This window comes from Dryobates pubescens, chromosome 27 (assembly GCF_014839835.1).
Source record: "Dryobates pubescens isolate bDryPub1 chromosome 27, bDryPub1.pri, whole genome shotgun sequence".
Classification (NCBI taxonomy): Eukaryota; Metazoa; Chordata; class Aves; order Piciformes; family Picidae; genus Dryobates; species Dryobates pubescens.
The window spans coordinates 15390142-15415285 of NC_071638.1; the positions used below are offsets into that span (position 1 = coordinate 15390142).

At 37.7% G+C, this 25144-nt stretch overlaps 1 protein-coding gene across 1 annotated transcript in view; it reads right to left on the reverse strand.

The window, feature by feature from the left end:
* The window catches only part of KMT2E (lysine methyltransferase 2E (inactive)), a 61751-nt gene that overhangs the window by 29252 nt on the left and 7355 nt on the right, over positions 1–25144 (reverse strand). Inside the window, 5 exon segments of the mRNA XM_054173925.1 lie at positions 2432–2490; positions 3475–3555; positions 5148–5374; positions 5723–5834; positions 12822–13006. Of these exon segments, the coding sequence (XP_054029900.1) occupies positions 2432–2490; positions 3475–3555; positions 5148–5374; positions 5723–5834; positions 12822–12892 (550 nt within the window). The 5' untranslated portion in view covers positions 12893–13006.

Genomic DNA, 25144 nt, shown 5'->3' on the forward strand with positions numbered 1-25144 from the left:
ACGCCTCTCCCACCCCCAAGCCTCACAAAACACCATCTTCCTTAGGGAAGCAACATTTCGGTATTGTCGTCTACATTGTGCCCTTACTGTAAAAATAATTACCTCAACCAAACATGTAATTACACAGAGTTGTTTTGAGACATTCCTTCCTAACCTGCATAGCCAGCTTTCACTTTGAAGAGCCTTAGTAAAGCACAATAAAGGAAGATTTTGCATCTTTTAAGGCAAAATACAAACTCTCCAAATTTCACAGTAAGTTATGGGCCCAGACTCATTTCCCCATAAGCATCGAGTACTTTCATCAGCACCAATTTCAAGGATAGCTTGAATAAGCATCACTGAATGAGTTACATGTCTAGATACTGTATCTTTGAAATAAACACAACAAAACTAACAACAGAAATGGACAGAAATTCCCAAAGTGTTTTACTCTGTTTTGATACACAAGATTTACCACTTAGTATTTCTTTTCCTATTGAATACATAGACCAGATTTATGCGATCATTGGGATTAAGGAGAGATGAACAACTTGGAAGATGAAATTTCTTCAGCTCCTGCTAAGGTTTTCACTCTCTCTTCCCTCTATAGTGAATGATCATAGTGTGGCTACAAAGCTTAAGATATTACCTAAATATCTCAGACCATCAATTTTCCCTATCTTGTATGTAATCTGAAGTTTATTCTCACAGTATCATACCACTTAGTGAACTCATTAACTCCAAATGAATTATAAATGTACTTCTACTGTTTTAACAGAACCAGCAAAAAGTAATCTTAAATTCTAAATAAAATTATATTATCTAGCAGGTCAACCAAAACATTACAAAGTAAGTTGGGTTTTGTTAAAATGAAAACAAAACAAAGATTGTAGTGTTCCAGATAAATGATTAATGCCTTCAAGGGACTTAAGGCACCTTAGCACTGGACAGCAGGAAGTGTCAACAGCAACACAAAGCACTATTACTCCTTCTGGGCTACATAATACATTTCAGAACTTTCTGAAGACATATAAAGAAGGCATCAGGACCTTATCTATACAGTATTTTTTAAAAGAAATCCTGTCACATACGCACTCATACTAGCACATACCCCAGTAATTCAGAGACGTGCTTTGACAGCGAAATGTGAAGTTTAGGAGGATGACTTCCTCCCAAATTATGACTTTTGTAATAGAGCTTGAAAGTATCACCTGTCAACCAAGAAACCCACCACATTTGGTTAATGGCTGGAGAGAACTCCTGACAAGTGTGGCTGGCTGAGTTTTGAAATCCTACAAACTGTAGGACAGCTGATTTCATAAAATATGGAGAACAAAATAGGAAATTGCAGTACAAGCCTCATCAAGCTATCAAATGCCCTAAAAAGCCTCAAAACATTGTGTAACTACATGACCTGAACTTAGTAATTATTGTCAATCACCCAAAAAACATATAAAGACACATATCCAAATCTATGGCAAACAAATCAGTTATGATTCTCTCTTAAAATTATGCTAGAATGTTTAAAATCTCAATTATGTCACTCTTAAAGCCAGGAATGTCTCCTGCAATGGAACAGTTTTGAGATTACTTTGAGGATTTAAATAGTCTATAAAAAAATTAGAGCTATGTGCATTTTCAGCTTTTCAAAAAGAAAGCAGGCTGAGTAACTGTAAGAGTTTGAATCAAAACAAACGGGTTAACCTGTCTGTTCCCCCAACACAGAAGTGAGGGGAAAAAAACAACACACAAACAACTCCGGGTAGGGACAAAAAAGAATGAGGCAAGAGTTTACTGAGCAAATCAGTACAATTACCTTAGCCTTTTTTCCAGCAAAAGGCACAGCAGAAAGCAGCAGTAGGTAGAAGCCCAAGCCAGAGCTGCTCCCTCTGCCATCCCAGCAGAAGAGATGGGTGGCCAACACCCAATGCCTGGATCCCAGAAGCAGCAACCACAGCAGGAAGCCCGCCATGTTACAATTCTAACTTCAAGCTCCACCATACTTTGCTCCAGCCAGCACTTTCGTTTTGAAGCTGGCACAAGGCAAGAATGGTATGAACAGCAGCAGACCTAACCTATGACAGTTGATAACAGAGTCTCTCTTATTGCAGCAGAAGAAACCTGAACCCTTCACATCTTATCTTCAGTAGCTTAATCAAAGTAATCTAGTTATAAAAGTTACATTATTATGAAGCTCTAACAATGGTCACAGACTGAATTAGTCCACAATACTAAGAAAAAATAGTCAGTGACATCCTTGAAGACAACTCATGGAACTGCAGCAGTATTGATACAATGTTATCCTTGTATGTAAGTATCCTTACATGTATCCTTGTATGTATGTATCAAAATTGCAAGAACTGTGCACACACTCTTACCTCTATAATACAGCTTATAAATACTTAATAATTATAATCCTTACTAAGAAAAAAAATCTTTAAGCTATACTCACCTGACATATTTTCCCTTTTCCTTCGTTGCAACAGCACTGCCCTTTCTTTATCTAAACTCCTGAAATGAAAAATGAATTTTTATTCCATTTGTCACGCTTATGCATCAAAGCCTTTAAGTATTAAAACAGGTATTTTTATAGTTACCATTTTCCAATATCACAGAACAAATAAACTAGCTGATTGTTTAGATACTGAAAAAAACATCAGCTGTACACTGTTACCTTACATTTTAATGTAAAGAACATACAAATATCCAAACCACTTTAAAATGTAACTGAATTTCGTATGTTAGTTCATGGATTACAGATAAGCAGGCATTAAACCACCCTCATGAAGATTCTTCAACTGTCACAACACAACACAAACCCAATACTCTGTAACAAGAAGATCCAAACCAACTACTTTTCAGACATAACAGAATCAAATATTCTCAACACAAGGCTTTTATTCTGTGTTTAATTAACAATCTACAACCTAAACAACAGGTAGCATTTTATACTCTACATGGAGCATATACAGGATAACTATTATGACAAGTCAGGTATAATCTACCAAAGTCAGAACGAAATGCCCTCCTTGTCATGTCATAGGACTTCAGGTTTGAAGAGGAGCATACAAATACTCATTCCAGAGCTAGAAATCCTCATAGTGAGCACTGCAGCATATTGGAATATGGCCATAAAGCAGAAGACACTAGAAGTACTGGTGGCAGATGACCTGAAAACACTGCCTGTTAAGGGTTCTCAATGTTTGAGAGCCATGAAATAGACTGTCTGTGTATCAGTCAGCCTGAGATCCAAAATGATTCTTATTTCTGTAAATGTTTTCTACAGTTTATCCTCTGCTTAGTGAGGTGAAACAATACTGCTGTGAGCAAGGGAACAGACTGGTGAGATTATCTGCAGTAGATGTAGCTCCTGTAACTACAATTTTCAGTATTACGCTACATGGTCTGTTTTACCTGCTGGTTGTTTCAGTACCTCCTCTTTTAATATTCTCTAACCAATCTATTCAATTTAAGTGTTTGAACCAAACTACTCACCTTGGTTGACAACGTTCACACAGATATATGTCAGGAATATGCTGCCTGTCAATCCCCATGCAGTCAATGTGCTGCCAGACACTTAAAACAGAAACAAAAATGCATCTTTTTATGTTAGGTACTTTTTTTTTAAACTTGCATGCATAATACACACACACAGAGCCATTTTTTTTTAATCATGATCTTTACTCAGATTAAATACTGCCTAAAGCTATATCTCAATCACTGTCTTCACCACCACTCTGCTAGCTGATTTTCTATTCCACTGATCACTGTAATTCCAATCTTGTGGCTGTCTCACGGTGTCTCTCTGCTTCTTTCCCTCTTGGAAACTTTTCTCTAACGCTGGAAATAAAAAATGGTAAACCATCACAATAGAGAACAAGACTGACAAATACCCTGAGCAAGAAGAGTTACACTTTACACAGTAATGGGCACTTTAAACAAAAGGATTGTTTCCTTTAATAAATATACAAAAATTATATCAAAACATCTACAAAAATGTATGGTTTTTTTAAACCTACATATTTTAAAAGATACGTTTTTTATACACACTCCTCACATGACTCTTAGCACTGTTGGGAAGCACAGGAAGAGCCTCAACTGCTGCCTGCAGTCAGGGGAGAGAGGCTGCTTATTAGACTGAAGGCTAACCTAGGACAGCAGTTATTCTAGAAGAAATGGGGACATAAAAATCACTATTATCTTCCTAGTTGTGAATTTGTCATAACTCTTTCCAGTTCCTCATAGAGAAGCTCTTCCTCAAAAGCAGCAAACTCTACCTAGCTGGTGGCTAGCTCCACTGCTGAAAGAACATCTAATTTATCAAAATAAGGGAAAGTATTATCAGAATCAAGGACCATAAGAAATTACTAACAAGCTTGTTATGTAAGCAGACAAAAGAATGGAGCTCAAATGAATGTTTAGTTAGCCATAACCATTTCAGAAATACACTGAACGTAAAAATAGAAAGATAACAGCAAGTAAATCCGGAAACATGAGATTCATCATCTCCTTTTAAGTATGTAAACTTGAAAAATTTCTAAGCTCATTTTTCCACATGCAAGTATTTAATAGCACCTTATTTTACTATGAATAAGTAGGTGCTCAACCATAAATACAAAAGTTTACACATTTAAATTCAGCTTCTCCTGTCAGAATCCAAGGTATTCTTTTCAGTTATTAAAATTCTTAAAAATATGTACTTTAACAATTAAGAGTTATCAGAAAGATCATGCACAGAGAAACCAGTATTTGAAAAGCTGCTTTCTTTTGCATCCTTCAAGATACTTGATTTACATATAATTTACCAAGATGCTTTAATTACTCAGTACATGCAGATTAGGTCTTTAATTAACCACACTAACAAACTGCTTTGATAAACTACCAAAGAGATACCCTTTTCAGAGGGGAAAAAGAAACACCCACAGGTAAAGGCATGAACAAATAAATATGAGTAGTCACGACAGACTAGAATGAAGAATAAAATATGCACTGCCCTTCAACAATTACCTTGCCTATTAGAAAGTCACACAACCTTCAAACACTGTTTTATTTGAAGGAAATTTCATATGACTCAATGTAATTAAACCATCACTTAGTTATGCTTACTTTCAGTGTTGCCTGAAGTTTTAAGTATTTTTTACCCTTTAAATGAATTTCATATTTGTTACCTGCATTTGTCACAACAGATCATATATCCATCATCATGTGTAAAGCCACAAATGCATCTGGTAATATCAGTTCCATAGCTTCCATCCTCTGAAGTACTGATGGTAGTAGCACTAGAGGTTTCATCAAAGTTGGGAGTGGTAAATATGCCTACTTCATTCTTGCTTATAAGCACTGATGGAGGAGAAGCTGGAGGCGTTGGAGGAGGCCGAGCACCATAGTTATGGTCCTAGATTTTTGCAGAAAGATAAGTTACAACTCTTAAATTCATACACTGATGGTTATTTAAGACAGAGTGTAAGAATTCACTTTGTAAAGAACTTCAGGGACTTATTTTTCAGTAAGTTTAATATCTCATTTCTGTCATTGCTCATTCTTGTTTTCCACCTTCTCAATTATGTTTTACATGTAAGTACACTACGTTCTGTATTCTGCTTCCAATCAACCCTCTTTAGTCAACTTACCCAAGTCCCAGTAAGATATGAAAATGTAAGCATTAATTAGGAGTTGAATTTCCAGTTAGGAATGGCAGATTTTACAAAATTATTTTATACAGAATACTTAGCATGGAACTTACTGCATAGGGCAAACCAATGTAACTGTGTGAATGCGAGCTGCTGGTATACAACTGGTGCGGATAACTGTTCGATTTTTCAACTACGACAGGGCTAGCTTCTACAGATTCTGGTCTGCAAGGTGAAAGACAGAAAAGTAAGTGCCATTAATATGTAACAACTTCTAATTAATTGCCTGCTGATCCTGTTTAAAGAAGCATACAAAAGGGAGAGGGGGACACCAAACACATGCCACCAATGGCCCTCTAGCTCCTCCAAAACCCCTAATCAAACAAGGAAAAACAACTTTCTTTTTTTGTTTAAAGTGAAGCTTCCATAGTGGCAGATAACTTATGCCTCTACGGAGTCACAACATTTTTCTCAAAAATAAGTGCATGCTGGATCACATGACACAACCTGAAAATCAGGACAGAAAAGTGTGTTATGCACTTTGTCAGGGAGTCACTAGTCTGTATGCCCAAATCTACAGAACCGTAACAGAAGCTTCAGAAAGGAGGTCAGTATAATCATGACAAAACATAGAAGCAGTAATTCAGAGAGCTGCAAATGGATACAACCCCATACTACAGTGATCCCATTCAATTCTGCAATGACATATAGAGGAAGCACCACCTGCACCAACCAGTACTCAAAGTGGAAGAAATCAAGTGGGGCAAATCTGTCTTAAAAAGGCGGTTTATCAATTTATCTTTAAATGGGGGGTGTGGGGGGAAAGGTTTTGTAGTGCCCTCTTTAATAGACAAACTGTGGTTTATGTGCACTAAACCACATGAAAGATGAAGGATATTAAAATCACAAGAGCATTGTAAGCTGAAGAAACTGCACCATCAGTACCTTTCCTCAGCAGTTACATTGCCATGTGATGCCAGCATACACATATAGTTGAGACACTTTTAGAGAGCATCTTACAGGTTTTACACTGCACTATGATTCAATCATGCTAGGACAAACATCAAATAAATGCAAAGTTACCTAAATGTCTGGGATTTGGGTGGGTTTTTTTCTGTTGGGTTTTCTGGGGGTTTTGTTTGGTTGGTTTTTGGATTTTTTGGGGGGTGTTCAGTTGCTTGGGGGATGTGTTTTGCATGTGCCTTTGTGGGTTTGGTTGGGTTCCTTGCAGTGTCTACATTTAAAGGCAGGGGAAATACCAGTATCTAAAGCTGAAGACCAGTTCACTTTAATAATTTGGTTTTGTTAATCCTGAAGTCTAATTTCCATGACACACACATTAGTAATTCCTGGAAGTGATTTTTGTTCTAGAAAGTTGGTTACTTATCAATCTTCGTTAAAATAGGTGTCACTGCTTTTTAAGACATTAAGACAGCACATGTAGGCTTTTTTGTATGCTAGGAAGTGATACTGGTTTAGAAGACACCAGAAATTTAGAACTGTTGGTAACATTTTTTTGGTACAAATATAATTACTCATTAGCTTCCTGAAAACAACAGACAGTGTTTTCACATCTACTCAAGTATATCCTAACATTTCTGGTGGCCCATTTCTTCTCATTAGCTTTTCCCCATGCCAGGTTACTACATAATAAAACTGTTTAGAACAAAACACCGGTTAACATGCTGTTCTATGAAGACTTCCGTTTCTAGAAGACTGAAGAAAAAAACATCTTTTAGAGCTAATGTTTCTATTAGTCACCAGCTGCAATTCCTTTTAGAGAGCAAATAAACATGCAAGTGCACAAACCCATGAAGTGCTAACATTAGAAATACAACTTCTGGCTAGCATGAGATAAAGAACAAGTTCTAGAATGCTTTCTCCAGGGGAACCTGTTCTGGTGGGAGGGTTGGACTAGATGATCTCCAAAGCTGCATTCCAATTCCCGTAATTCTGTGGTTCTGCAACACTTGCCGTTTGTTACCTCATAAACCCTCCAAAAAAACTCATTTTTTTCTCTTACATCACTTCTCAAACTTGAAAAATCTCATTCAGATTTTTGGCATTATCTTCTAGACAAAGCTCAGAATTATCCAAGGCTCAAACCTATGACTTAAAACCAAACCAAACAACAACCACCAATCACCCTGAAAAACCTGCAAACCAATAAACCAGACTAAAGTTGGAAAGGTTGTGTCTTTCCAACAGATTTCCCTTCAGCCATTTACTAACCTAACACACTCATCCAGTAATTATACATCACTGCCATCATTTTGTTAATCCTTTTGAGCTAGCCAATCAAAATGCCAATGAATCAGGCACTATTTATCCATCATGGGTAGGACAGAATTTAACCTATCTTTCTCCAGTTCAAGAGGGTCTTGACCACTCTGTCACTTTTACTGCTGTTCTTCAACATTTATTGAATGGGACAAGCAGCAGCACAGCTGCATGCACCCATCATACCTATCTTCAACACTCAACCTAGGTCTTGTTTACTTCAGTATATGGAAAATGCTCAGTTTTCAGAGCATGATGGCTTACTGGTTCAGTACATGGAGGGAATTGAGGTACAAACCATCGTTTAGCAATGGCACAATTAATTTTCAAGAGTGATACTCATTAAAAATAAATGTTACCACAACCTAAATACCAGCTACTTTAACATGAGAGCATTTAGTGAAAGACACCTGAATGGAAATGTCCTAAAAAGAGGTCACACATATTTCATCAACTGACTATGAAAACTGAGAAGGTATTCTAAATCTCTTGCAAAATGCAACTCAAGACAATACAAACCACTCCCTAAATCCATTTCTACCTACTCTAGAAATTTATAAACCACTTAGAGAATTAAGTTAAAGAGAGTCCTAACAGTTGTGGAAACCAGTTGCATTAAGGTTACAAAAAGCCCAAAATACAGAAAACAAATGCATTTATCCCCAACCATTTTAACACCCAAACAACATTCAGAATACAGGGTTAAAAATGAAAAAGGGCAGTTTTACTTGAGCAAACACAGCCAGAAAGTGGGTAGGAAAAAATACTATTAGATACAAAGGCAATTTAAACCTTTGCCTTAAAAAGGTTTTAACTTAGATACAGAAATGGACCAGAATCATCTTACAGCAAACATTTTATCAAACATTTATCCGGGGTGGGGGGGGGTGGGGGTGCACAGATAATCCTTTAAATTAAAGCTTTGAATGTATCCACTCCACTTATACATTCAAAGATTAGACTGGGATGGAAATACAGGGGGGTGGTGGAGCTAGGTATTAATCATCATAGGTTTCCTTTACAGTTAACAGAAAAGGAATGGTCATAAGCAGTACAGAAAGCACATCCTCTATACTTTCTCCTTCTCAAATAGGCATCTCAGAACTTGAGAGCTTTATGAAAGAATCTCTCTTGGTAAAATAAGTAATTGTACAGCTGACTGAAGCATGAGATACAATTTAAATGAAAAAATAATTTTTAGAATTTTCTTAAGTAGGGCTCTGGTAGCAAGGCACCAACTGTTGGTGTTTTCATGGGCACCCCAAAAAGCAAGTTTTCAGGAAAAAAGAAGTGTAAGCACTCAGAGCTGAAAGAATACTATGAGGGTTTCATTGGTTGTACTTTTGGACATAAGCCAATTCTGTAATGGATTGAGGTACTAAGCTTGTCAAACTGAGCATAGCACACCTTATCTTCACCTCCATCAACTGCACCTTTAAATGTCTAAGTAAAGAAAATATTTACGATGTTTTCAGTTTCCATCAAAACTGGTTGATTATCATAATACAGTATATCTGAAGTTAGATCCCCAATCCTACTATTATGCCCTAAAATAAACAAATATTACCATGATAAACTGACAATGACATTTTGCTAAAATGTTGTATCTACTTAAATGTTGTGTTCAGCAATTCAAAACTGTACCAAATATTCAAAAGGAACAAAATTAAGAGCACTACAAAAAAAAGCTGCCCCCACACCCTTGGCCTGCAATTTTTAAGACATTCCTTTGACTTTTGAAACAGTAACATGGGTTGTGTTTTTTTTTTCAAATGAATAAATAAATAAAAGGCAAGATAGCCAAACCCTCAAATGATTGTCACTCTCCAAGAGAAAAAACTCTCATGTCCTGGATCATTTCCTACTGTTTGTATTTAAAAGTACAATGCAAACTGAAAATAATCTGTACATTGCCAGCAGATGGCACTAATGAGAAATTAAGGAAGTCAGATGAGATCAGGTAGTTTAGAAAAACTCAGTCTCTGAAAACTTATATAGGTAATTTATATTAAGAGAATTAACTATCAAATATTCTAGGCCAATAGCCAAGTTCCATGCCCCACATCCCATTCCTTTTAAATACTATTTTGTTTCTGATCATGTAATTAAAAAAAAAAAAAAAGGGGCTGGGGTGTGACATGGATGTGTGTGGAAGTGGTTTCTGACTAACACCCAAAATACAATCAGTCCTTCAGAATTTGGGGCCATCAACCACTTCTATAAAAATGCAGGTGTTCAAATGGGTTAGACAGATAAAACTTAAAACTCAAAATTTTCAGAGACAGGTGGTTATCCAAGCCTTAGGCTACGAAAATTTAGCTGTCAAAACTCCAAATGAAACCTCTTGCTTTCAAGCATACTTTGGCAACATCAATCTGCCACACCAATTTGATAGGTCTAATTTTCAAGTTCAAGTTTGTGTTCCCGTTCCACCAGCACACCGAGCAATATCTGGCTGAAAGGATATAGGAACATAACTTATTTTGTATGAAAGAAGTATTTTCTATTTCAAGATGCTTCATCTAACTAAAAACATTTGACGGGCTTCACTACCTAAACAACAAAGGACTGAGCAATAGTTCTTTACCATAAAGCAGGTTCTGCTATCTAAGCATCCCATAGCAGGCCTTAAAACGATAGGCTGGCCCAATACCATCTGTAAGAACTGTGAAGCTTCCCATTGTACTAAAAGGCATTTAATAAATCAATCACTGTTTCAACAACAGTCATGGGGAGGGTACATCTTTTGTTTATTTAAGACTATAACAACATTCATGTATGTTTTCTCCTGGTCACCAAACTCAATCCAATGATCAGGATTGAGGACTGTCAGGTTCAGTTTACAGACCTTCTGTCTAAAACCAGAGAGAGCAGTACCGCCCATGGTATTTCCCAGTGTGTAGCATACACTCATGCTCTAAAAGGTGGACTAACACTCTCTTAAGGGGCATTCTGAACTTTCCACAATAGCTGGATCTGTTTACAAGATCTTTAACAGTAAGAAGTCATGCATATTTATCTTCATAAATACTTTTACAAATACATGTTCAGACTACTATGGCACTACAAAAATCAATGCACCACTGGAGAGCTCACTGAGGCACATGTAATGTAAGAGGCAGACTACTTAATCCAATTTTAAGACATAAAAATCTTTTAGTGAGTTATTTTCCGCAGTTATTTGCTACAATTACTCAAAATAAACCAACAAAAAAAACGCAACATAAAAAAACCCAAACCACAAAAACCCCCAACAAAAACCCCCTCAAACTTGAATTATTGTCTTATATAGATCTATCCCTTAGTTTGAAGCCCCTCCCCCCAAGTTTAAAATCTCATCACTAAGAAATTGCACTAAACTGAGATTTCCACCCCTCCCTACCCCCCACCCCCAAGCTCCTTCTGCATATTCAGGTTTGCCACTAGCCCCTTCTTGCAGTTGCTCATGCTTTCAGCAACTGGTGAAGCAATATCAGACAGGTCAATTAAGAGTAAACAAAATCCAACTCCTCCTTATCAGGAAACCCCCAGAATTCGCTCAAAGACCATCTATGGTCTGTACGAGTATGATCTATATGCTACATGCTACTCTCTGAAGAACACCTACAAAATTACATTGAAGTATTACCAAAGATGATAGAAAAGGCTTACAACTTAGATGAGGGTCACAACTTTGTGTCACACTTCCTTAGACAGTGACACGGGTTTTAAATCAGTGCAAACCAACCTACAGATTTTTTCAACCTAAGTATGGCAGAGGTGACAAGAATTAATCTCATTAGTAAATCACTTCAGATCTGAAGAAAAGCAGTTCCTAACTGGGCTGCTGTGCCACAGTACCAAGCGAATAACACACTGTGAACTCTATCTTGTTTATACTGACAACTATATTTATTTATTTTAATTTCAGCATGGCATGCTTTGTCTGCAAAGAATGTCAGCAGCTGCAGAAATCACAAGCTTTCTCTAAACATAAAAGAAAACCACAGGAGAAGATAATGAAAAGAGCTGTGAATGGGTCACTCAAATTAAAAACTCTGCACCAAAGAACTAGTGTTCATGGTGTAAGAAATTAACAAAACAACTTTAAAAATTTTATGTGACAAAAAGCTCCCAATTGCAAAGTTTCTGTATGTAAACGGTGCAAGATTAGAATAGTCTCATATGTAACTGAAAGGCCTTAAAAAGCCTTTCAAGAGTTTTGCTTGCAGTAACATTTCTCAAAGTTTTTGGAGGAAAGTAATTTGCTTCTAAAACTTAGCATATGCTAAGACCAGCCCCTGATCCGGAAAGAAAAAAAAAAAAGCAAACAACTCTCCCTAACCAAAATCCCAAAATTTATTATGCTTATTTCATACAAAGGAAAAGTTTCTTGATTTCAGAATTTCATTAGCTCTTTGTAATCTTTTACAGACAGTTACTAACTTAAATGAATGATTAATAAGTGAAGTTCTCCTAGCTTTTCAATACAAAATAACTTTGTGAAGACACAGAATTAGACAGTTCAGCCAGGCCTCCAACTTCCATAAATAAAAGGCACCTTCATCTTATTACTACCACTTTCTTGCAATTTACCACATCAAATTAGGTTACCTTTCTATTATGGGAAATAAAAAAAAATAATTTTTACATATATTTAAAAGGAAACCAAAATGGCAATATATTTTAAGTGTGAAAAGCAAACCAAGCAGTATCTATGTTTCTTTGGCTGATAAGCAAGAAAAATATGCCCCTGTATAACAGCTTAGCTTCTCCTTCTCTGCTCTCCCTGAAGAGGAAGAAACTGACTTAAAAATAAAGTGACAGTTATAAAGTAATTAAAGAGTCAATAAAACTCCTAATTCCTCTGCAATTCTATTTAGGGAAACACTCACGAGAGGAAAAAATACTATATAGAAAATGAAAACTTACAAGTAATGTTCAAATACTTACTCTGAGCCTGCAGCCATTTCCAAATAATTAGTATCTGCTGTGTCAACCCCCAATGGGATCACTATGCTCATGACGTTCGTTTCTGATAAATTCGATTACTACGGAGTCCTATGCATTGGTATCCAAAACACTGGGGCATGCCAGCCACAGTGCTCATTGCAAACATCTAAGTGCATCCACAAACCCTGTTAAAAAAAAGAGAGGCGTAAGACTGAGTCAGTTAATCTGAAAACCAGGCAATTTTACATCACATATTTGAAAACAAACTTATTTGTCACAATTATCTATTTTATACAGAATCACAGAATCTATCTGATTAGAAGAGACCTCAAAGATCATCCAGTCCAACCCTCAACCCAGCACTTAAGGGTCAACACTAAACCATGCCCTTAAGTGCCAGGTCCACATGCTGCTTAAACACCTCCAACAACAGTGACTCCATCACTACCCTGGGCAGACTTTTCCAGTGTTTGAGAACTCTGTGAAGAAGTATTTCCTAACATCCAGCCTGAACCTCTCCTTGCACAGCTTGAAACCATGTACTCTAATCCTGTCACAGCCTTGCTCCAACCTCTCTTCAGGTAACTGTAGAGAGCAATGAGGCCTCCCCTCAGCCTTCTCTTCTCCAGACTGAAGAACCCCAGCTCCTTCAGATGCTCTTCATAGGCCACGTGCTCCAGGCCCTCCACCAGCCTCACTGCCCTTCTCTGGACACACTTCAATACATCAATGACCTTCCTGTAGTGAAGGGCCCAGAACTGAACACAGCACTTGAGATGTGCCCTCACCAGTGCTGAGCACAGGGGGATTATCACCTCCCTGTCCCTGCTGGCCACAGTGTTTTGAGTACAAGTCAGGATGCCTCTGGCTTTCTTGGCCACCTGGGCACACTGCTGACTCATGTCCACTCAACTATCAACCAGTACCCCAAAACCCCTCTCCAAGTCGCAGCTTTCCAACCACACATCCCCAGGTCTGTAGCTTACCATGGAGTAGTTGTGACATGGCACTTGGCCACCTTGAACTTCACACAATGAAGTCTCGGTCCATCAATTTAACCTGTCCAGATCCCATTGTAAAGCTTCCCTACCCTCCAGCAGATTGACACAGCCACCCAGCTGGGCATCATCTGTAAACTCATTGAGGGTGCACTCAAGCCCCTCAACCAGATTGCTGATAAAGGTATTTAAGAGCACAGACCCCAATACTGAACCCTGGGGGACACCACTAGTGACTGCTCACCAGTCAGATTTAACTCCATTCACCAACACTCTTTGGGCCTGGCCATCCAGCTAGTTCTTAATCCAATGCAGACTGCACTTATCCAAGCCTTGCACCATGAGTTTCTAAAGGAGAATGCTGAAGGCGACAGTGTCAAAGGCTTTACTAAAATCCAAGTAGACAATGTCCATGGCACTTTCTTCATGCACTAGGCAGGCCATCTTATTGTAGAAGCAGATCAGTCTAGTCAGGTAGATCCCCTGCTGACTGAGCCTTATCACTTGGTTGTCTTGGTATGTGCTGCATGATGGCACCTGCTCCATTAACTTTCCTGGCACCAAGGTCAGAGTGACAGGCCTGTAGACCCCTGGATCATGCGTCCAACCTTTCTTGTAGATGGGCATCACATTTGCTAGCCTCCAGTCAACTGGGACCTCTCTGGTTAGCCAGGACTGTTAATAAATAATGGTGAGTAGTCTGGTGAGCACATCTACCACTTCCTAAAGTACCACTGAGTGGATCCCATCTGTTCCCATAGACTTGTGCAAACAAAAGGAAAACAATCATCTCTAAAGTTAACTTCAAATACACTTACTTTAGGTATGTTATAATCTCAAGGTCTGAACTTAAAAGGATTATAAATTGACAAAAATATTACAATTTAAATTGGTGATTTAAAAAAAAAAAAAACACTCATCACATTTGGTGAGGTAATAAAGATTCACTTTATGGCAGACTTACTCAATTGGACATATATCTGCTTACTGCTCTACACTGTCAGAGCCCAGTTGGTATACCCTTCAATAGAAGCCCAATCACAGAATTGTTCAAATATTTCTTACAGAGGATTATTCACTTTACATACACTTTGACAAAAAAACTGTGATGGTTTAACAAAACACCAAAAAACCCCCAAACACCAACTCTTGAATGTTCACAATACAAATTAAGTATGTTAAAAGAAACAATGTCAGTATGTTTTTAAACCAAAGTCATTCCAATGGTTCATAATAATAATAAGGAATTACATTTTAATAGACCACTATGAGAAGGTATCATAACCATCAAGAGCCACTTTTGAAAGTGATTCTTAAGCAGTAAACTAGAAAGAATCAGTAGTAGCTTTTAATTGTACAGCAAAGCTACGACCTACTTGACTCACACACATGAATGCAACAATCCTACCTGTATGCCACTTACTACTAGTGACCCCCTCCTCTTACTAAGAGCACCCAAAAAAGCATAAGAGAGGAGAAGTACATAGCAGCTTGGATGTCTCTATTCACAGATTAGTATACTGATGCATTTTTATATCCTAATACAGTTAAGGTTTTCCATGAGTGATGAGGTGTCAGGGGGTAACACAAGGTATCTCTTCCCCCTCCCCCCACCCTTTTTCTCCCTTTACAAGGAAATAGGGAGAAAAAAAAGGTACAGAGTTTTAGTTGACTTACAAAAAACAGATTACTTCTCTGCTAGTAAAGTATCAGATTACACCAGTGTGTGTATATAAATAGAGAGAGAACAGGGAAAAGGAATACTTGTCCAAGATCCCCTAACAGGCAGAAGTGCAGCTGCCCAGAAAGAGAACAGGAAGAGCGAGAAAGCAACCAGTGCCCCATTTCCTGGGTTCGCAATGCCGTCGTAACTCATCATCTGATAGTGGTGGATATATATACACTATGCAGTTCAAACCACTGCACTAGGTAACTGAAGCTGAAGTACCCCCCTCTTTGATACCTACATAATTAATACTATGCAGGAGGATGCAGCCAGACTCTTCTCACGGATGTGCAGCAACAGGACAGGGGCAATGGACAGAAACTGGAACACAGGAGGTTCCACACAAATGCAAATAAATTCTTCACTTTGAGAGTGGCAGAGCGCTGGAACAGGCTGCCCAGAGAGGCTGTGGGGTCTCCATCTCTGGAGATACTCAAAACTCGCCTGGAAGTGTTCCTGTGTGATTTACTCTAAGTGATCCTTCTCTAGCAGGTCAGTTGGAGTAGATGTTCTTCACAGATCCCTTCCAACCCATACTATTCTGTGGTTCTGCAGTAACTGCAAACTCCTTCCCCAAGTGTCAGAACTGCAAGAACACAGACCATTTTACAGTGAAGCACATACAGTGCCTAATAAATACACTTCTCGTCTCCCTTCTTACAAAGTGTAGTATCTTAGATAAGTCTACAAAAGCCCAACAGTTTTGAGATCAATGTATTTTACAACACTGGATTGCCGAGGAAAACAAACAAACAAATCTAGTAAGCTTCCTGTGAAAAATTAAAAAAAAAAAAAAAAAAAAAAAAAAAAAAATATTATTCCTTTTATTGACAAAGCTGGTATCTTCAAAATGAAGTGTCATCTATACAGGGGTTCCCTAAGGTATGAACACCAAGTCTTCATATATCACTTTATCTTACTACTGAAGTCTGTCAATCAACATCAAACATCTTGGTATGTTCTTAAGTGCCTAAACTTTCTATAGTTCTTTTTTTTTTAGACAGCAGAAGACCCATTACAAGTCACTAAATACAATGAACTGAAAAGCAACCAGGCAAACTGCTGTGGGACTATCTTGCTTTTCCTCATTTGAACACTGAGTGTTTTCTTATCAAATACCACAAATACCAAACTGTATGCATAAGCTATGCATAAAATTAAGGGAAAACCCATACTATTTTCAAGAACAAGAAGCAAGAAAAACCCGTTAAATCAAAAGCAGGTATAGAGTATTTTGAGTAGCAGGCATAAAACAAACCCCAAGCCTGTTTTACACTCTAAAGAGAGTACTCACTACTGCCATCATGCAGTTTAATCTACTCATAGGGTAAAATCCTGAATGACTTCATCTTCATTTACTTTTTTGGAAGAGGAGAAATAAATGGCAAGCTGTAAAATAAGTAATATTAATTCCTACCCAATAACTGAAATAAACCCAACATTTTTAGTCCAGCTAAATTGGCTATCACAGGTTGTTTTAATATTAACTGCAATTTCACCTATGCTAACAAATCATTAGCATACTAGATTTGCCCCAGGTTAACACAGTCTGTTATCATAAGCGCCCCCCTCACACATAGGAGGGAAAGTAACACAAAAAACCCTCTAGGTTGAGATAAGGTGTTCAATGAAGTGATACGATGAACAATTACTTTTGCCTGGTTTGCAGAAAAGCACAGCAAAAAGCAGAAGCATCAGCAGAAGCCAGCAACCAAATGATCACTGCACCCCCAACCTGTAGCCAGCCCTGACAGAAGGCCAACACTACAAACAGCAACCAGAAACAGGAAGCCTGTAATGCTACAATCTGAGCTTCAAGCCCCATGATACTTTGCTACAGCCAGCACTTTCATTTTAAAGCTGCTATGACATCACTATAGTATTGAATATTCACCAGCAGATTCAACTCAACCCACAACAAGACTTTACACTTGTTATTAGGTAAGACTAGAAAAGTAGGTCCAAAAGATATACTTAACAGCACTACCTGGGATCAAGATCCTCACTTGGACATTTCACACTTAAAATTACTTTTAGTGGGGGTGTGGTTTTCCTTAATTGAATTTTCTTTGAACACTTCTGACCAAGTGACAACTAGAAATTAATGTCGGGAAAAAAGCCCAGGAGATTCAGGGTAGTGAAGAACCTGCCTTTGACATCTACGGCATCTCCAAACTCACATTAAACAACTGACATCACCCAATCACTCCCTATTCAAGTGGCCTTGTCACAACACAGAGAAAAGAGGTATAGTTATCAGATCCTACAGTCAAGTGAAATTTGGGTTTGTTCTGCATTACTTTAAAAAGCAAAGACCTCTATGTTTATATTTTTAGAACTATGTACATAGAGAAAATCAATTGCTAAAGCATGGCCCAATCAACACCATCATCTCTGAGCAAGCAAATACATCACCACTCTTCTGAGAAAAAAAAATAAAATTGGGAGGAACACAGCAAGTAAACTCCATACCCCACTGTAAGCTACTGAAATATATCTTTAAGCCTTAGTCTTAGTTAAGATACTAATCTACAATGAATAAAATCATACTTGAGGAACTCACATTTCTTTTGTCAAACAGCATTAAAATGAAGTTGTGCAATTCAAAAGGAAGCTGAAAATTATTTTAATACTACTTCAGCATATTTACCACTCTAAGATTTCAGGTCTTCACACACACGCACAAAACCCTCCAATGCTTTTCCTCTGCCTTTAGTTAAGCATGGAAGAATGCAGACAAACACAGGCTTGCAGTACCTATACAGATAAGGCAATTCAAATAAATATAGCTCATTATTTTTGAGAAGTCATCCTCAATGAAGCCCTGTAATGAAGGTAGAGAATACCCAGGCTAAATTAATTACACTATGTCCACTTATTAACAGAACTGTAACCTGGCAGATCATCCAGTGATGAAGACCACAATGATGCAAGATTTGGAATGAAGGAAAATAACTGTTTTCTGTCATGCCAGAACCCTTGTTGTGATACACTAAAATATTCCCAATACTTTTATTGGATTATACTACAAAAACATGAAGGTTGAGAACAGAAAATAATGTAAATGTTGGGAAATTTTCTTCCTTATGCATCTCAAAAGTGATGGCTTATCCTTTGAATCTTGGAATTGCAGATGTGTCATAAAATACAATCTGCAACCATAACATGGTGCTTTCAAAATTCGCGACGTACCTACAACCCTTCTCCCATGGCCTTCTAGGAAACAGTTTTCAAAGGGGAATTTTATTTAAATAACTGGCCAGGAGTGAAAAAAAAGATGCTAGAGAAGTGTTCCTACAATCCAAGCAGATCACACACAACTTACTGTTTGAGAAAATCTTTCTTTGAGCACTACATTAATTTGAAAGTTAAGAAAGCCAACACTAGTTTGTCCAGGTAATTTCAGGGTCAAAGACACCATATAAAAACTGCTGGTCCAAAGTTCCAAGATCAGTTCCTTATTGTGCAAAGTAGCTCATCTACCATATTTTAATCTCAACAGTAAAGGACCTCAGATTTTATTAAGGCCCACTCTACTATTTTAGTGGTAACAGACTAGAATCTATGAAGGAATTCTGCCAATTTCTTAGATCAGGTTTTCTTCATTATTATCCTACCAGCACAACTTTATTACATGAAACTATAGTCTTTATTTGAAGAAATTTTGCCTTTAATTGCAATTAAGAAGTGTATTTGGTCCTAATATTATTTTAATCTTAAAAACAAACAAAAACCGCAACCAAACAACAAACTTTTCCTTTATTCATTTACCTTACATAAGATCAGCCTCCTCCAAGAAATTAATCACACCTTACCATTTAAACACATTGGTTTACATTTCCAGTGTCAATGCTTTTTCTCTCTAGAAAATACATGGGAGCTTTTAGACATAGCCATATGAAGACTACCATGCTTGAAGCCACACCATACTTCCCACAGTTCTTTTATGATACCAGAACCTTCTTTTTTTTTTTTTTTTTTTTTACACAACAACAAAAGAACACAATGCATTCCAAATTACTCATCTATGTGGCTTTGTATAAAGAACATAATTTATGTATTAAACAGAAAATAACTTACATATTATCCCTGAGGTATTCCACTTACACAACAATATTCTGTAGTCTTAACGAAGACCACATTTTTCCTTTCTGCCATGTCGTTCTAAGATCAATTGTGTGACAGTAGAAGAAAAAACTTGTTTACTGGTACACAGAAAGGAAAAAACCAAACAACCCACAAAACAAAAAAACCCACAAATATTGAGAGGGCTCAACTCTTGAATCAAAAAGTAAAGTGGTAATCTTCGAAATTACATTAGTATTTTTTAAGCTAATCCTACACAGTCCAAATATTCAAAATGAAATCCAGTTGCTATGGTCAAATATTGGCACAGAACTCCAGCATGTCTTTTCTCCCCTCTTTCAACTTGCTTTTTAGGGCCATTGAAAGCTGTATAGAACAGTTTCAGGAAACAAGCATATGATAGATCACCTAGACAGAAAAGCACACTTGAAAAATAAGAACTTGGAGTCTAGCCAAACTGTCCAGATGACTCCATCAAGATTTCATAAGCCCAGCTATCGATCATCCTCTAAGTGCCAAGAGGCCAGACAAATTCTTCCATGGCATTTTCCTTAAGTATCTTTTTGTTGCTTTCGCTGTATAAAAGTTAGGAATGGAATTCAAAGCTAGGTACAGTGCAGCATTCTTTTCTAATTTATAAAGGGGCATCAGTGAAAATAAATTATGCTTCAAATTATTTCTTAGCTCGTATCTGAAAAATTTTTCACATGTAAAAATTAGAGTATTATGTAAGTTGATCACTAAACCACTTTGATTTTCTCACATCATTATGCATTATAAAAAGTCCTTTCCCCCCTTCTTTATTACTTCAATATATAGTTGTCATTTTGTCTAGCAATTCTCTATCACTTACCACCTGTCAAGAATTACAAGATTTTTAAAAGTAAGTAGTTACACAATTTAGATGTTTCAAGACTATGAGATTTCATCACGTAATTTCCCTGCATAGAGAATTACCAGGGACTTCGTAAACAAGGAGTAGATATTTAAGGGAGAAAAATGAAATTACATTAGACTATTTCATGAGAGGAAACAGTGGTGGCTTAAAATGTGTAATTATTTACATTTTATACTAATGCATAAAACTTTACCTCAAACTCCTTAACTACTGACACTGCAGACTAGTCAAATTACCTGCTCTTCACAAGGTCTATATACAACGCATAACAGAAATGTCTGAGAATAATTATTACTCCTGAACATGTGAAAAATTACAGCCCATGTTTCTCAACTTAGAGAAACAGCTAGTTCACCTCATGTTAAAAAAAGAGCTCATATGCCCAGAGCACACGTACAAAGGAGGCTCTCTCTCGCTGTCCTAAGAGTAATGGTTAAACCCATTGCTCATACTCTTTAAATACAAGCAAAAAAATTATCCACAATTTCCTGGAACAGCATTACACACTATATGCATAAAGATTCATTTTTAAGAGATGTGCACAAATGTGAGGGAATTAACTTGACACTTACTGTAACAAATATAAAATTGCTGAAACAAAGTGATTGGTACCGTCAATTTTCCACTCGTGTGTGAATCAAGAAGGAAGAGGAAGAGCAGAGAGTTATCAGATTTACAGATAAAAATTATTCAGACGTAAAATACACAAACTAGTTACAGTCTTAAGTCAAGCAAGACAGTCCAACCAACACACGATGCTGTAACAGTTATAACTGCCAAGTCACAAATATGAAAACAATCTATCTCTATTTATTCAGCTCTAAACACAAAGGAAAACTCCAACTTCCATTTGCTCCCAATAGAAAATTCATGCTACTGTGGGTCCAGGCTGGCTCCACAGTCAAGTAAGATCACTCTGAAACTAACTACAGTCTCTCTTATCAACAAGGTATTTCAGGCAAGATTTCCAAGATGGTATTACTGCTTTCAGACCTTTGCTGACTCCGGTGTTAGCTTTTTATACAAATTTTATGTAACAAGGCACATATGACCCAAAGGTATTACTCTATTTTATTGTCTTATCTCCAGGAAGAAGAATCTACGACATGTGCTGGTGCTTCCTTCCCCTCAAAATTGCTTTTTCTACAAGGGGAGATAGCTAAAAATGTTTTTCAAGTGATGTTACTCAATATAGCACACAGGAACGTACTTTAAAATTGAAAGACACCAAATCAAGTCTACTACATACAAAGGAAAAAGATAACTCAAAGGACAAACACAAGCATCTTCTATGCATAAGGTGCTTTTTATTTGGCATTCATTCTCAACACTCCTCTTCCTTCACACCTTCCCCCCCCCCCCCCCCCCCCCAGTCACATCATACATGCATGCACATTTTACAATCACTAGCAAAGCCATTCTTGTCATTCTTTTCCTCAGGTTTACAGGCAAATAATTTCAACCTGTGGTCCTGGGGACCACCCTTCCCACAAAGCAATCCAGGAGAATGGACCTAAGAAAAGTTGGTAACACCTATGCTCTAGCACGGTCTAGACAAGGGAAAGTTCTGAGCAAAAATGCACCTATCAGTACAGTGTGTAGTAGTAGTCCTGAGTTGTCACATTGCCAATAAACTGAGTTTTCCCACCTGATTTCACTCCCTACAGCATTGTTTCTTTCATTTAAAAAAAAACTTCTATTTATTTATTTTAACTGGGAGAGACTATTTACAAGAAAAGAGAAGAAAACATTAAGAAAATTGTACTTAAAAATTAAATCTCTTTTCATAACACTTTTGCTTTCTCCTACTACTCTGAGCACTCACATCTTCACTAAATTATAGTTATCTCGAAAACTACTCATAGAAACGACACATGTGCTTGCAGCCCAGAAGGCAAACTGCATCGTGGTCTGCATCTAAAGAAGTGTGACCAGCAGGATGAGAGGTTATTCTTCCCCTCTACTCTGTTCTTGTGAGGCTCCACCTGTAGTACTGCATTCAGTCTGGGTACCCCCAACACAGGAAGAACATCAAACTGCTGGAGTGGGTCTAGAGGAGGGCTACAATATTACAGTATCACAGTATATAAGAGGTTAGAAGAGACCTCAAGAGATCAGGTCCATCCCCGCTGCCAAAGCAGGATCATGTAGTGTAGTCCCCACAAGAATGCATCCAGGCAGGTTTTGAATGTCTCCAGAGAAGGGGACTCCACAACCTCCCTGGGCAGCCTGTTTCAGTGCTCCGTCACCCTCACCATAAGGAAGCATCTCCTCATGCCGAGGTGAAAACTTCTATGTTGAAGTTTGAACCCATTGCTCCTTATTACTGTATGCCACCAAAAAGAGCTTGGTCCCATCCATTTGATACCCACCCTTCAGATACACATTGATGTGATCCCCTCGAAGTCTTCTCACAACTAAATAGCCCATCATACGAAGACATATTAGTCTTCATCATCATACAAAGATGATCAGAGGGCTGTAGCACCTCCCCTATGGGACAGGCTGTCACAGTTAGCACCATTCAGCCCAGGAAAAGAGAAGGCTCTGGAGACCTTATAGCAGCCTTCCAGTTCCTGAAGAGGGCCTACAAGAAAGCTGGGGAGGGACTTTTTTACAAGAGCTTGTAGTCATAGGACAAGGGGGAATGGCTTTAAGCTGGAAGAGGGTAGATTTAGACTGGGTATTAGAAAGAAATCCTTTACAGTGAGAGTGGTGAGACACTGGAACAGGTTGTCCAGGGATGTTGTGGATGTCCCCTCCCTTAAGTGTTCCAAGGCCAGTGACCAGGCCTAGTAGACAGTGTCCCTGCCCATAGCAGGGGGTTTTGAACTAGGTGATCCTTAAGGTCCTTTCCAACCCCAACCACTCTACCATTCTATCTTTAATCAGCCTTAAAAGGATAAATAACTAATCTTACTCACAAGGCAATTCTAAACTTTTTCCCCCAACATGCTCCACCATGTTACATACTTTGCTAAGAGATGTTCCAAATGTTATACCACTGCAAGTTGCAGAAAGGCTTAATTAACAACCGTGAGTCCAAATTCAGACCTTACAGGTAAGTTAACAGTTTACTTAAAAGCTGGAGCAAGACAAAAAATTGTAGTAGATAAAAATAAAGACACAGTAGGCACATTCAAATACAATATAAAAATTAGGACCTGTTTACTCCTACCAACCTAATATTCTCTATATCCCTCTCATAGCAGTATCTTCCTCCCAATCTTCCTCATCAGAATAGTTGTTCCTGACCGAAGTCATAAGCCCTTCAATCTCCTACACCATCCACACTGAACCACATATTGTCAGAAGTCAGGCCCTACCCTTACCTACTTCTCACATCCTGTCACTCAGACGGAAAAGGTACCTGATGTAGCTGGGTTGGAGTTACACACATCACAAATAACGGCTAAAATCATGCTGCTTCTCCCTGCCTCTCGAAGGACACTGCTCATAGCCATATCTTTCCATCTCCTTTTGGATTTTCACTAAGCTTCAGAGATCTCAAGAGTATTAATTTCCTAGCTCTTTTAAGTTATTGGTTGCACTTATGGAGACCTAGCAATCTTTAGAACAACTTAAGCAACACAGCTATTACAGCCAAACTACTAAAGCTCATTCTCCTGCTTCGCTTTCAATCTGGTGGCAATACAGAGCAAGAACAAGCATGATTACTTATGACTATTCTGATACAATACATATAGGACTTCACATTCAATAAAGACCTCAGTCATGTTTGGAATGACAGCCAAACTTCACGAATTAGCCTTGAGTTTGGGATCTAGAGAAGAATTAAAAAGAACTGCCTCCTCTGTGGTATCTGAGATTTATGCACTAAAACACCCCTTAAGTTCCTATCAGGTAATGACCGATACGTCAGTATTAAATGCATTACACTAACTCTAGTCCGTAGAAAGAAAGCTGCCCTTTTAAAGTATAAACCTAGAATATGTGTGTAGCTAGAAAGATTTCTGCCATACAGAAGAGCTAGCTTCTACTAGCCATAAGGTATCTTCCCTTTACTGTATTTGGTCCAAGAATGATCTTCTTATGTATTCCTGAAGAAATGATGGAAAATGGTCTCTACCTAAAATATTTATCAGTCCATCAAAACATGGAAGACTTCCCCTTACCTCTTCTCTCTCTTCACTCCTTTTCTTCTCTCACTGGAAGTTAGACAAAATATGAGACTAGGAAGAGAAAAAGAATGAGTGGTAGAAGGGAAATAAAGGTAAATGTAGTTACAGAAAGAATTAGTTTATTGAGCAGAAATCTATCAAAGAATCAATAAGCAGAAGTATTAAAAAAACCCAAAACCAAATCAGCCATGCTTAGTGATTTTAGTTCTTCTATTTACAGAAATCAACCCCAAAACTGAAAATTGTCAATCGTTCACGTGTCTAAGTTTACTAAATATTTGCTATACTTCTTAAACCACACACAAGGAATGCCTATTCATTCAAATTCATCAATTATTTGAGCTGGAGAGTAAAGGAATTGCAAAATACAGACAGTACAACATATGAAGCAGAGAAAGAGCACTGCTGCTTGGAGAAGTAACCTGGCTACGTAACACTAATGCCTAAATATCACTGCAAGATGTAAAATTCCT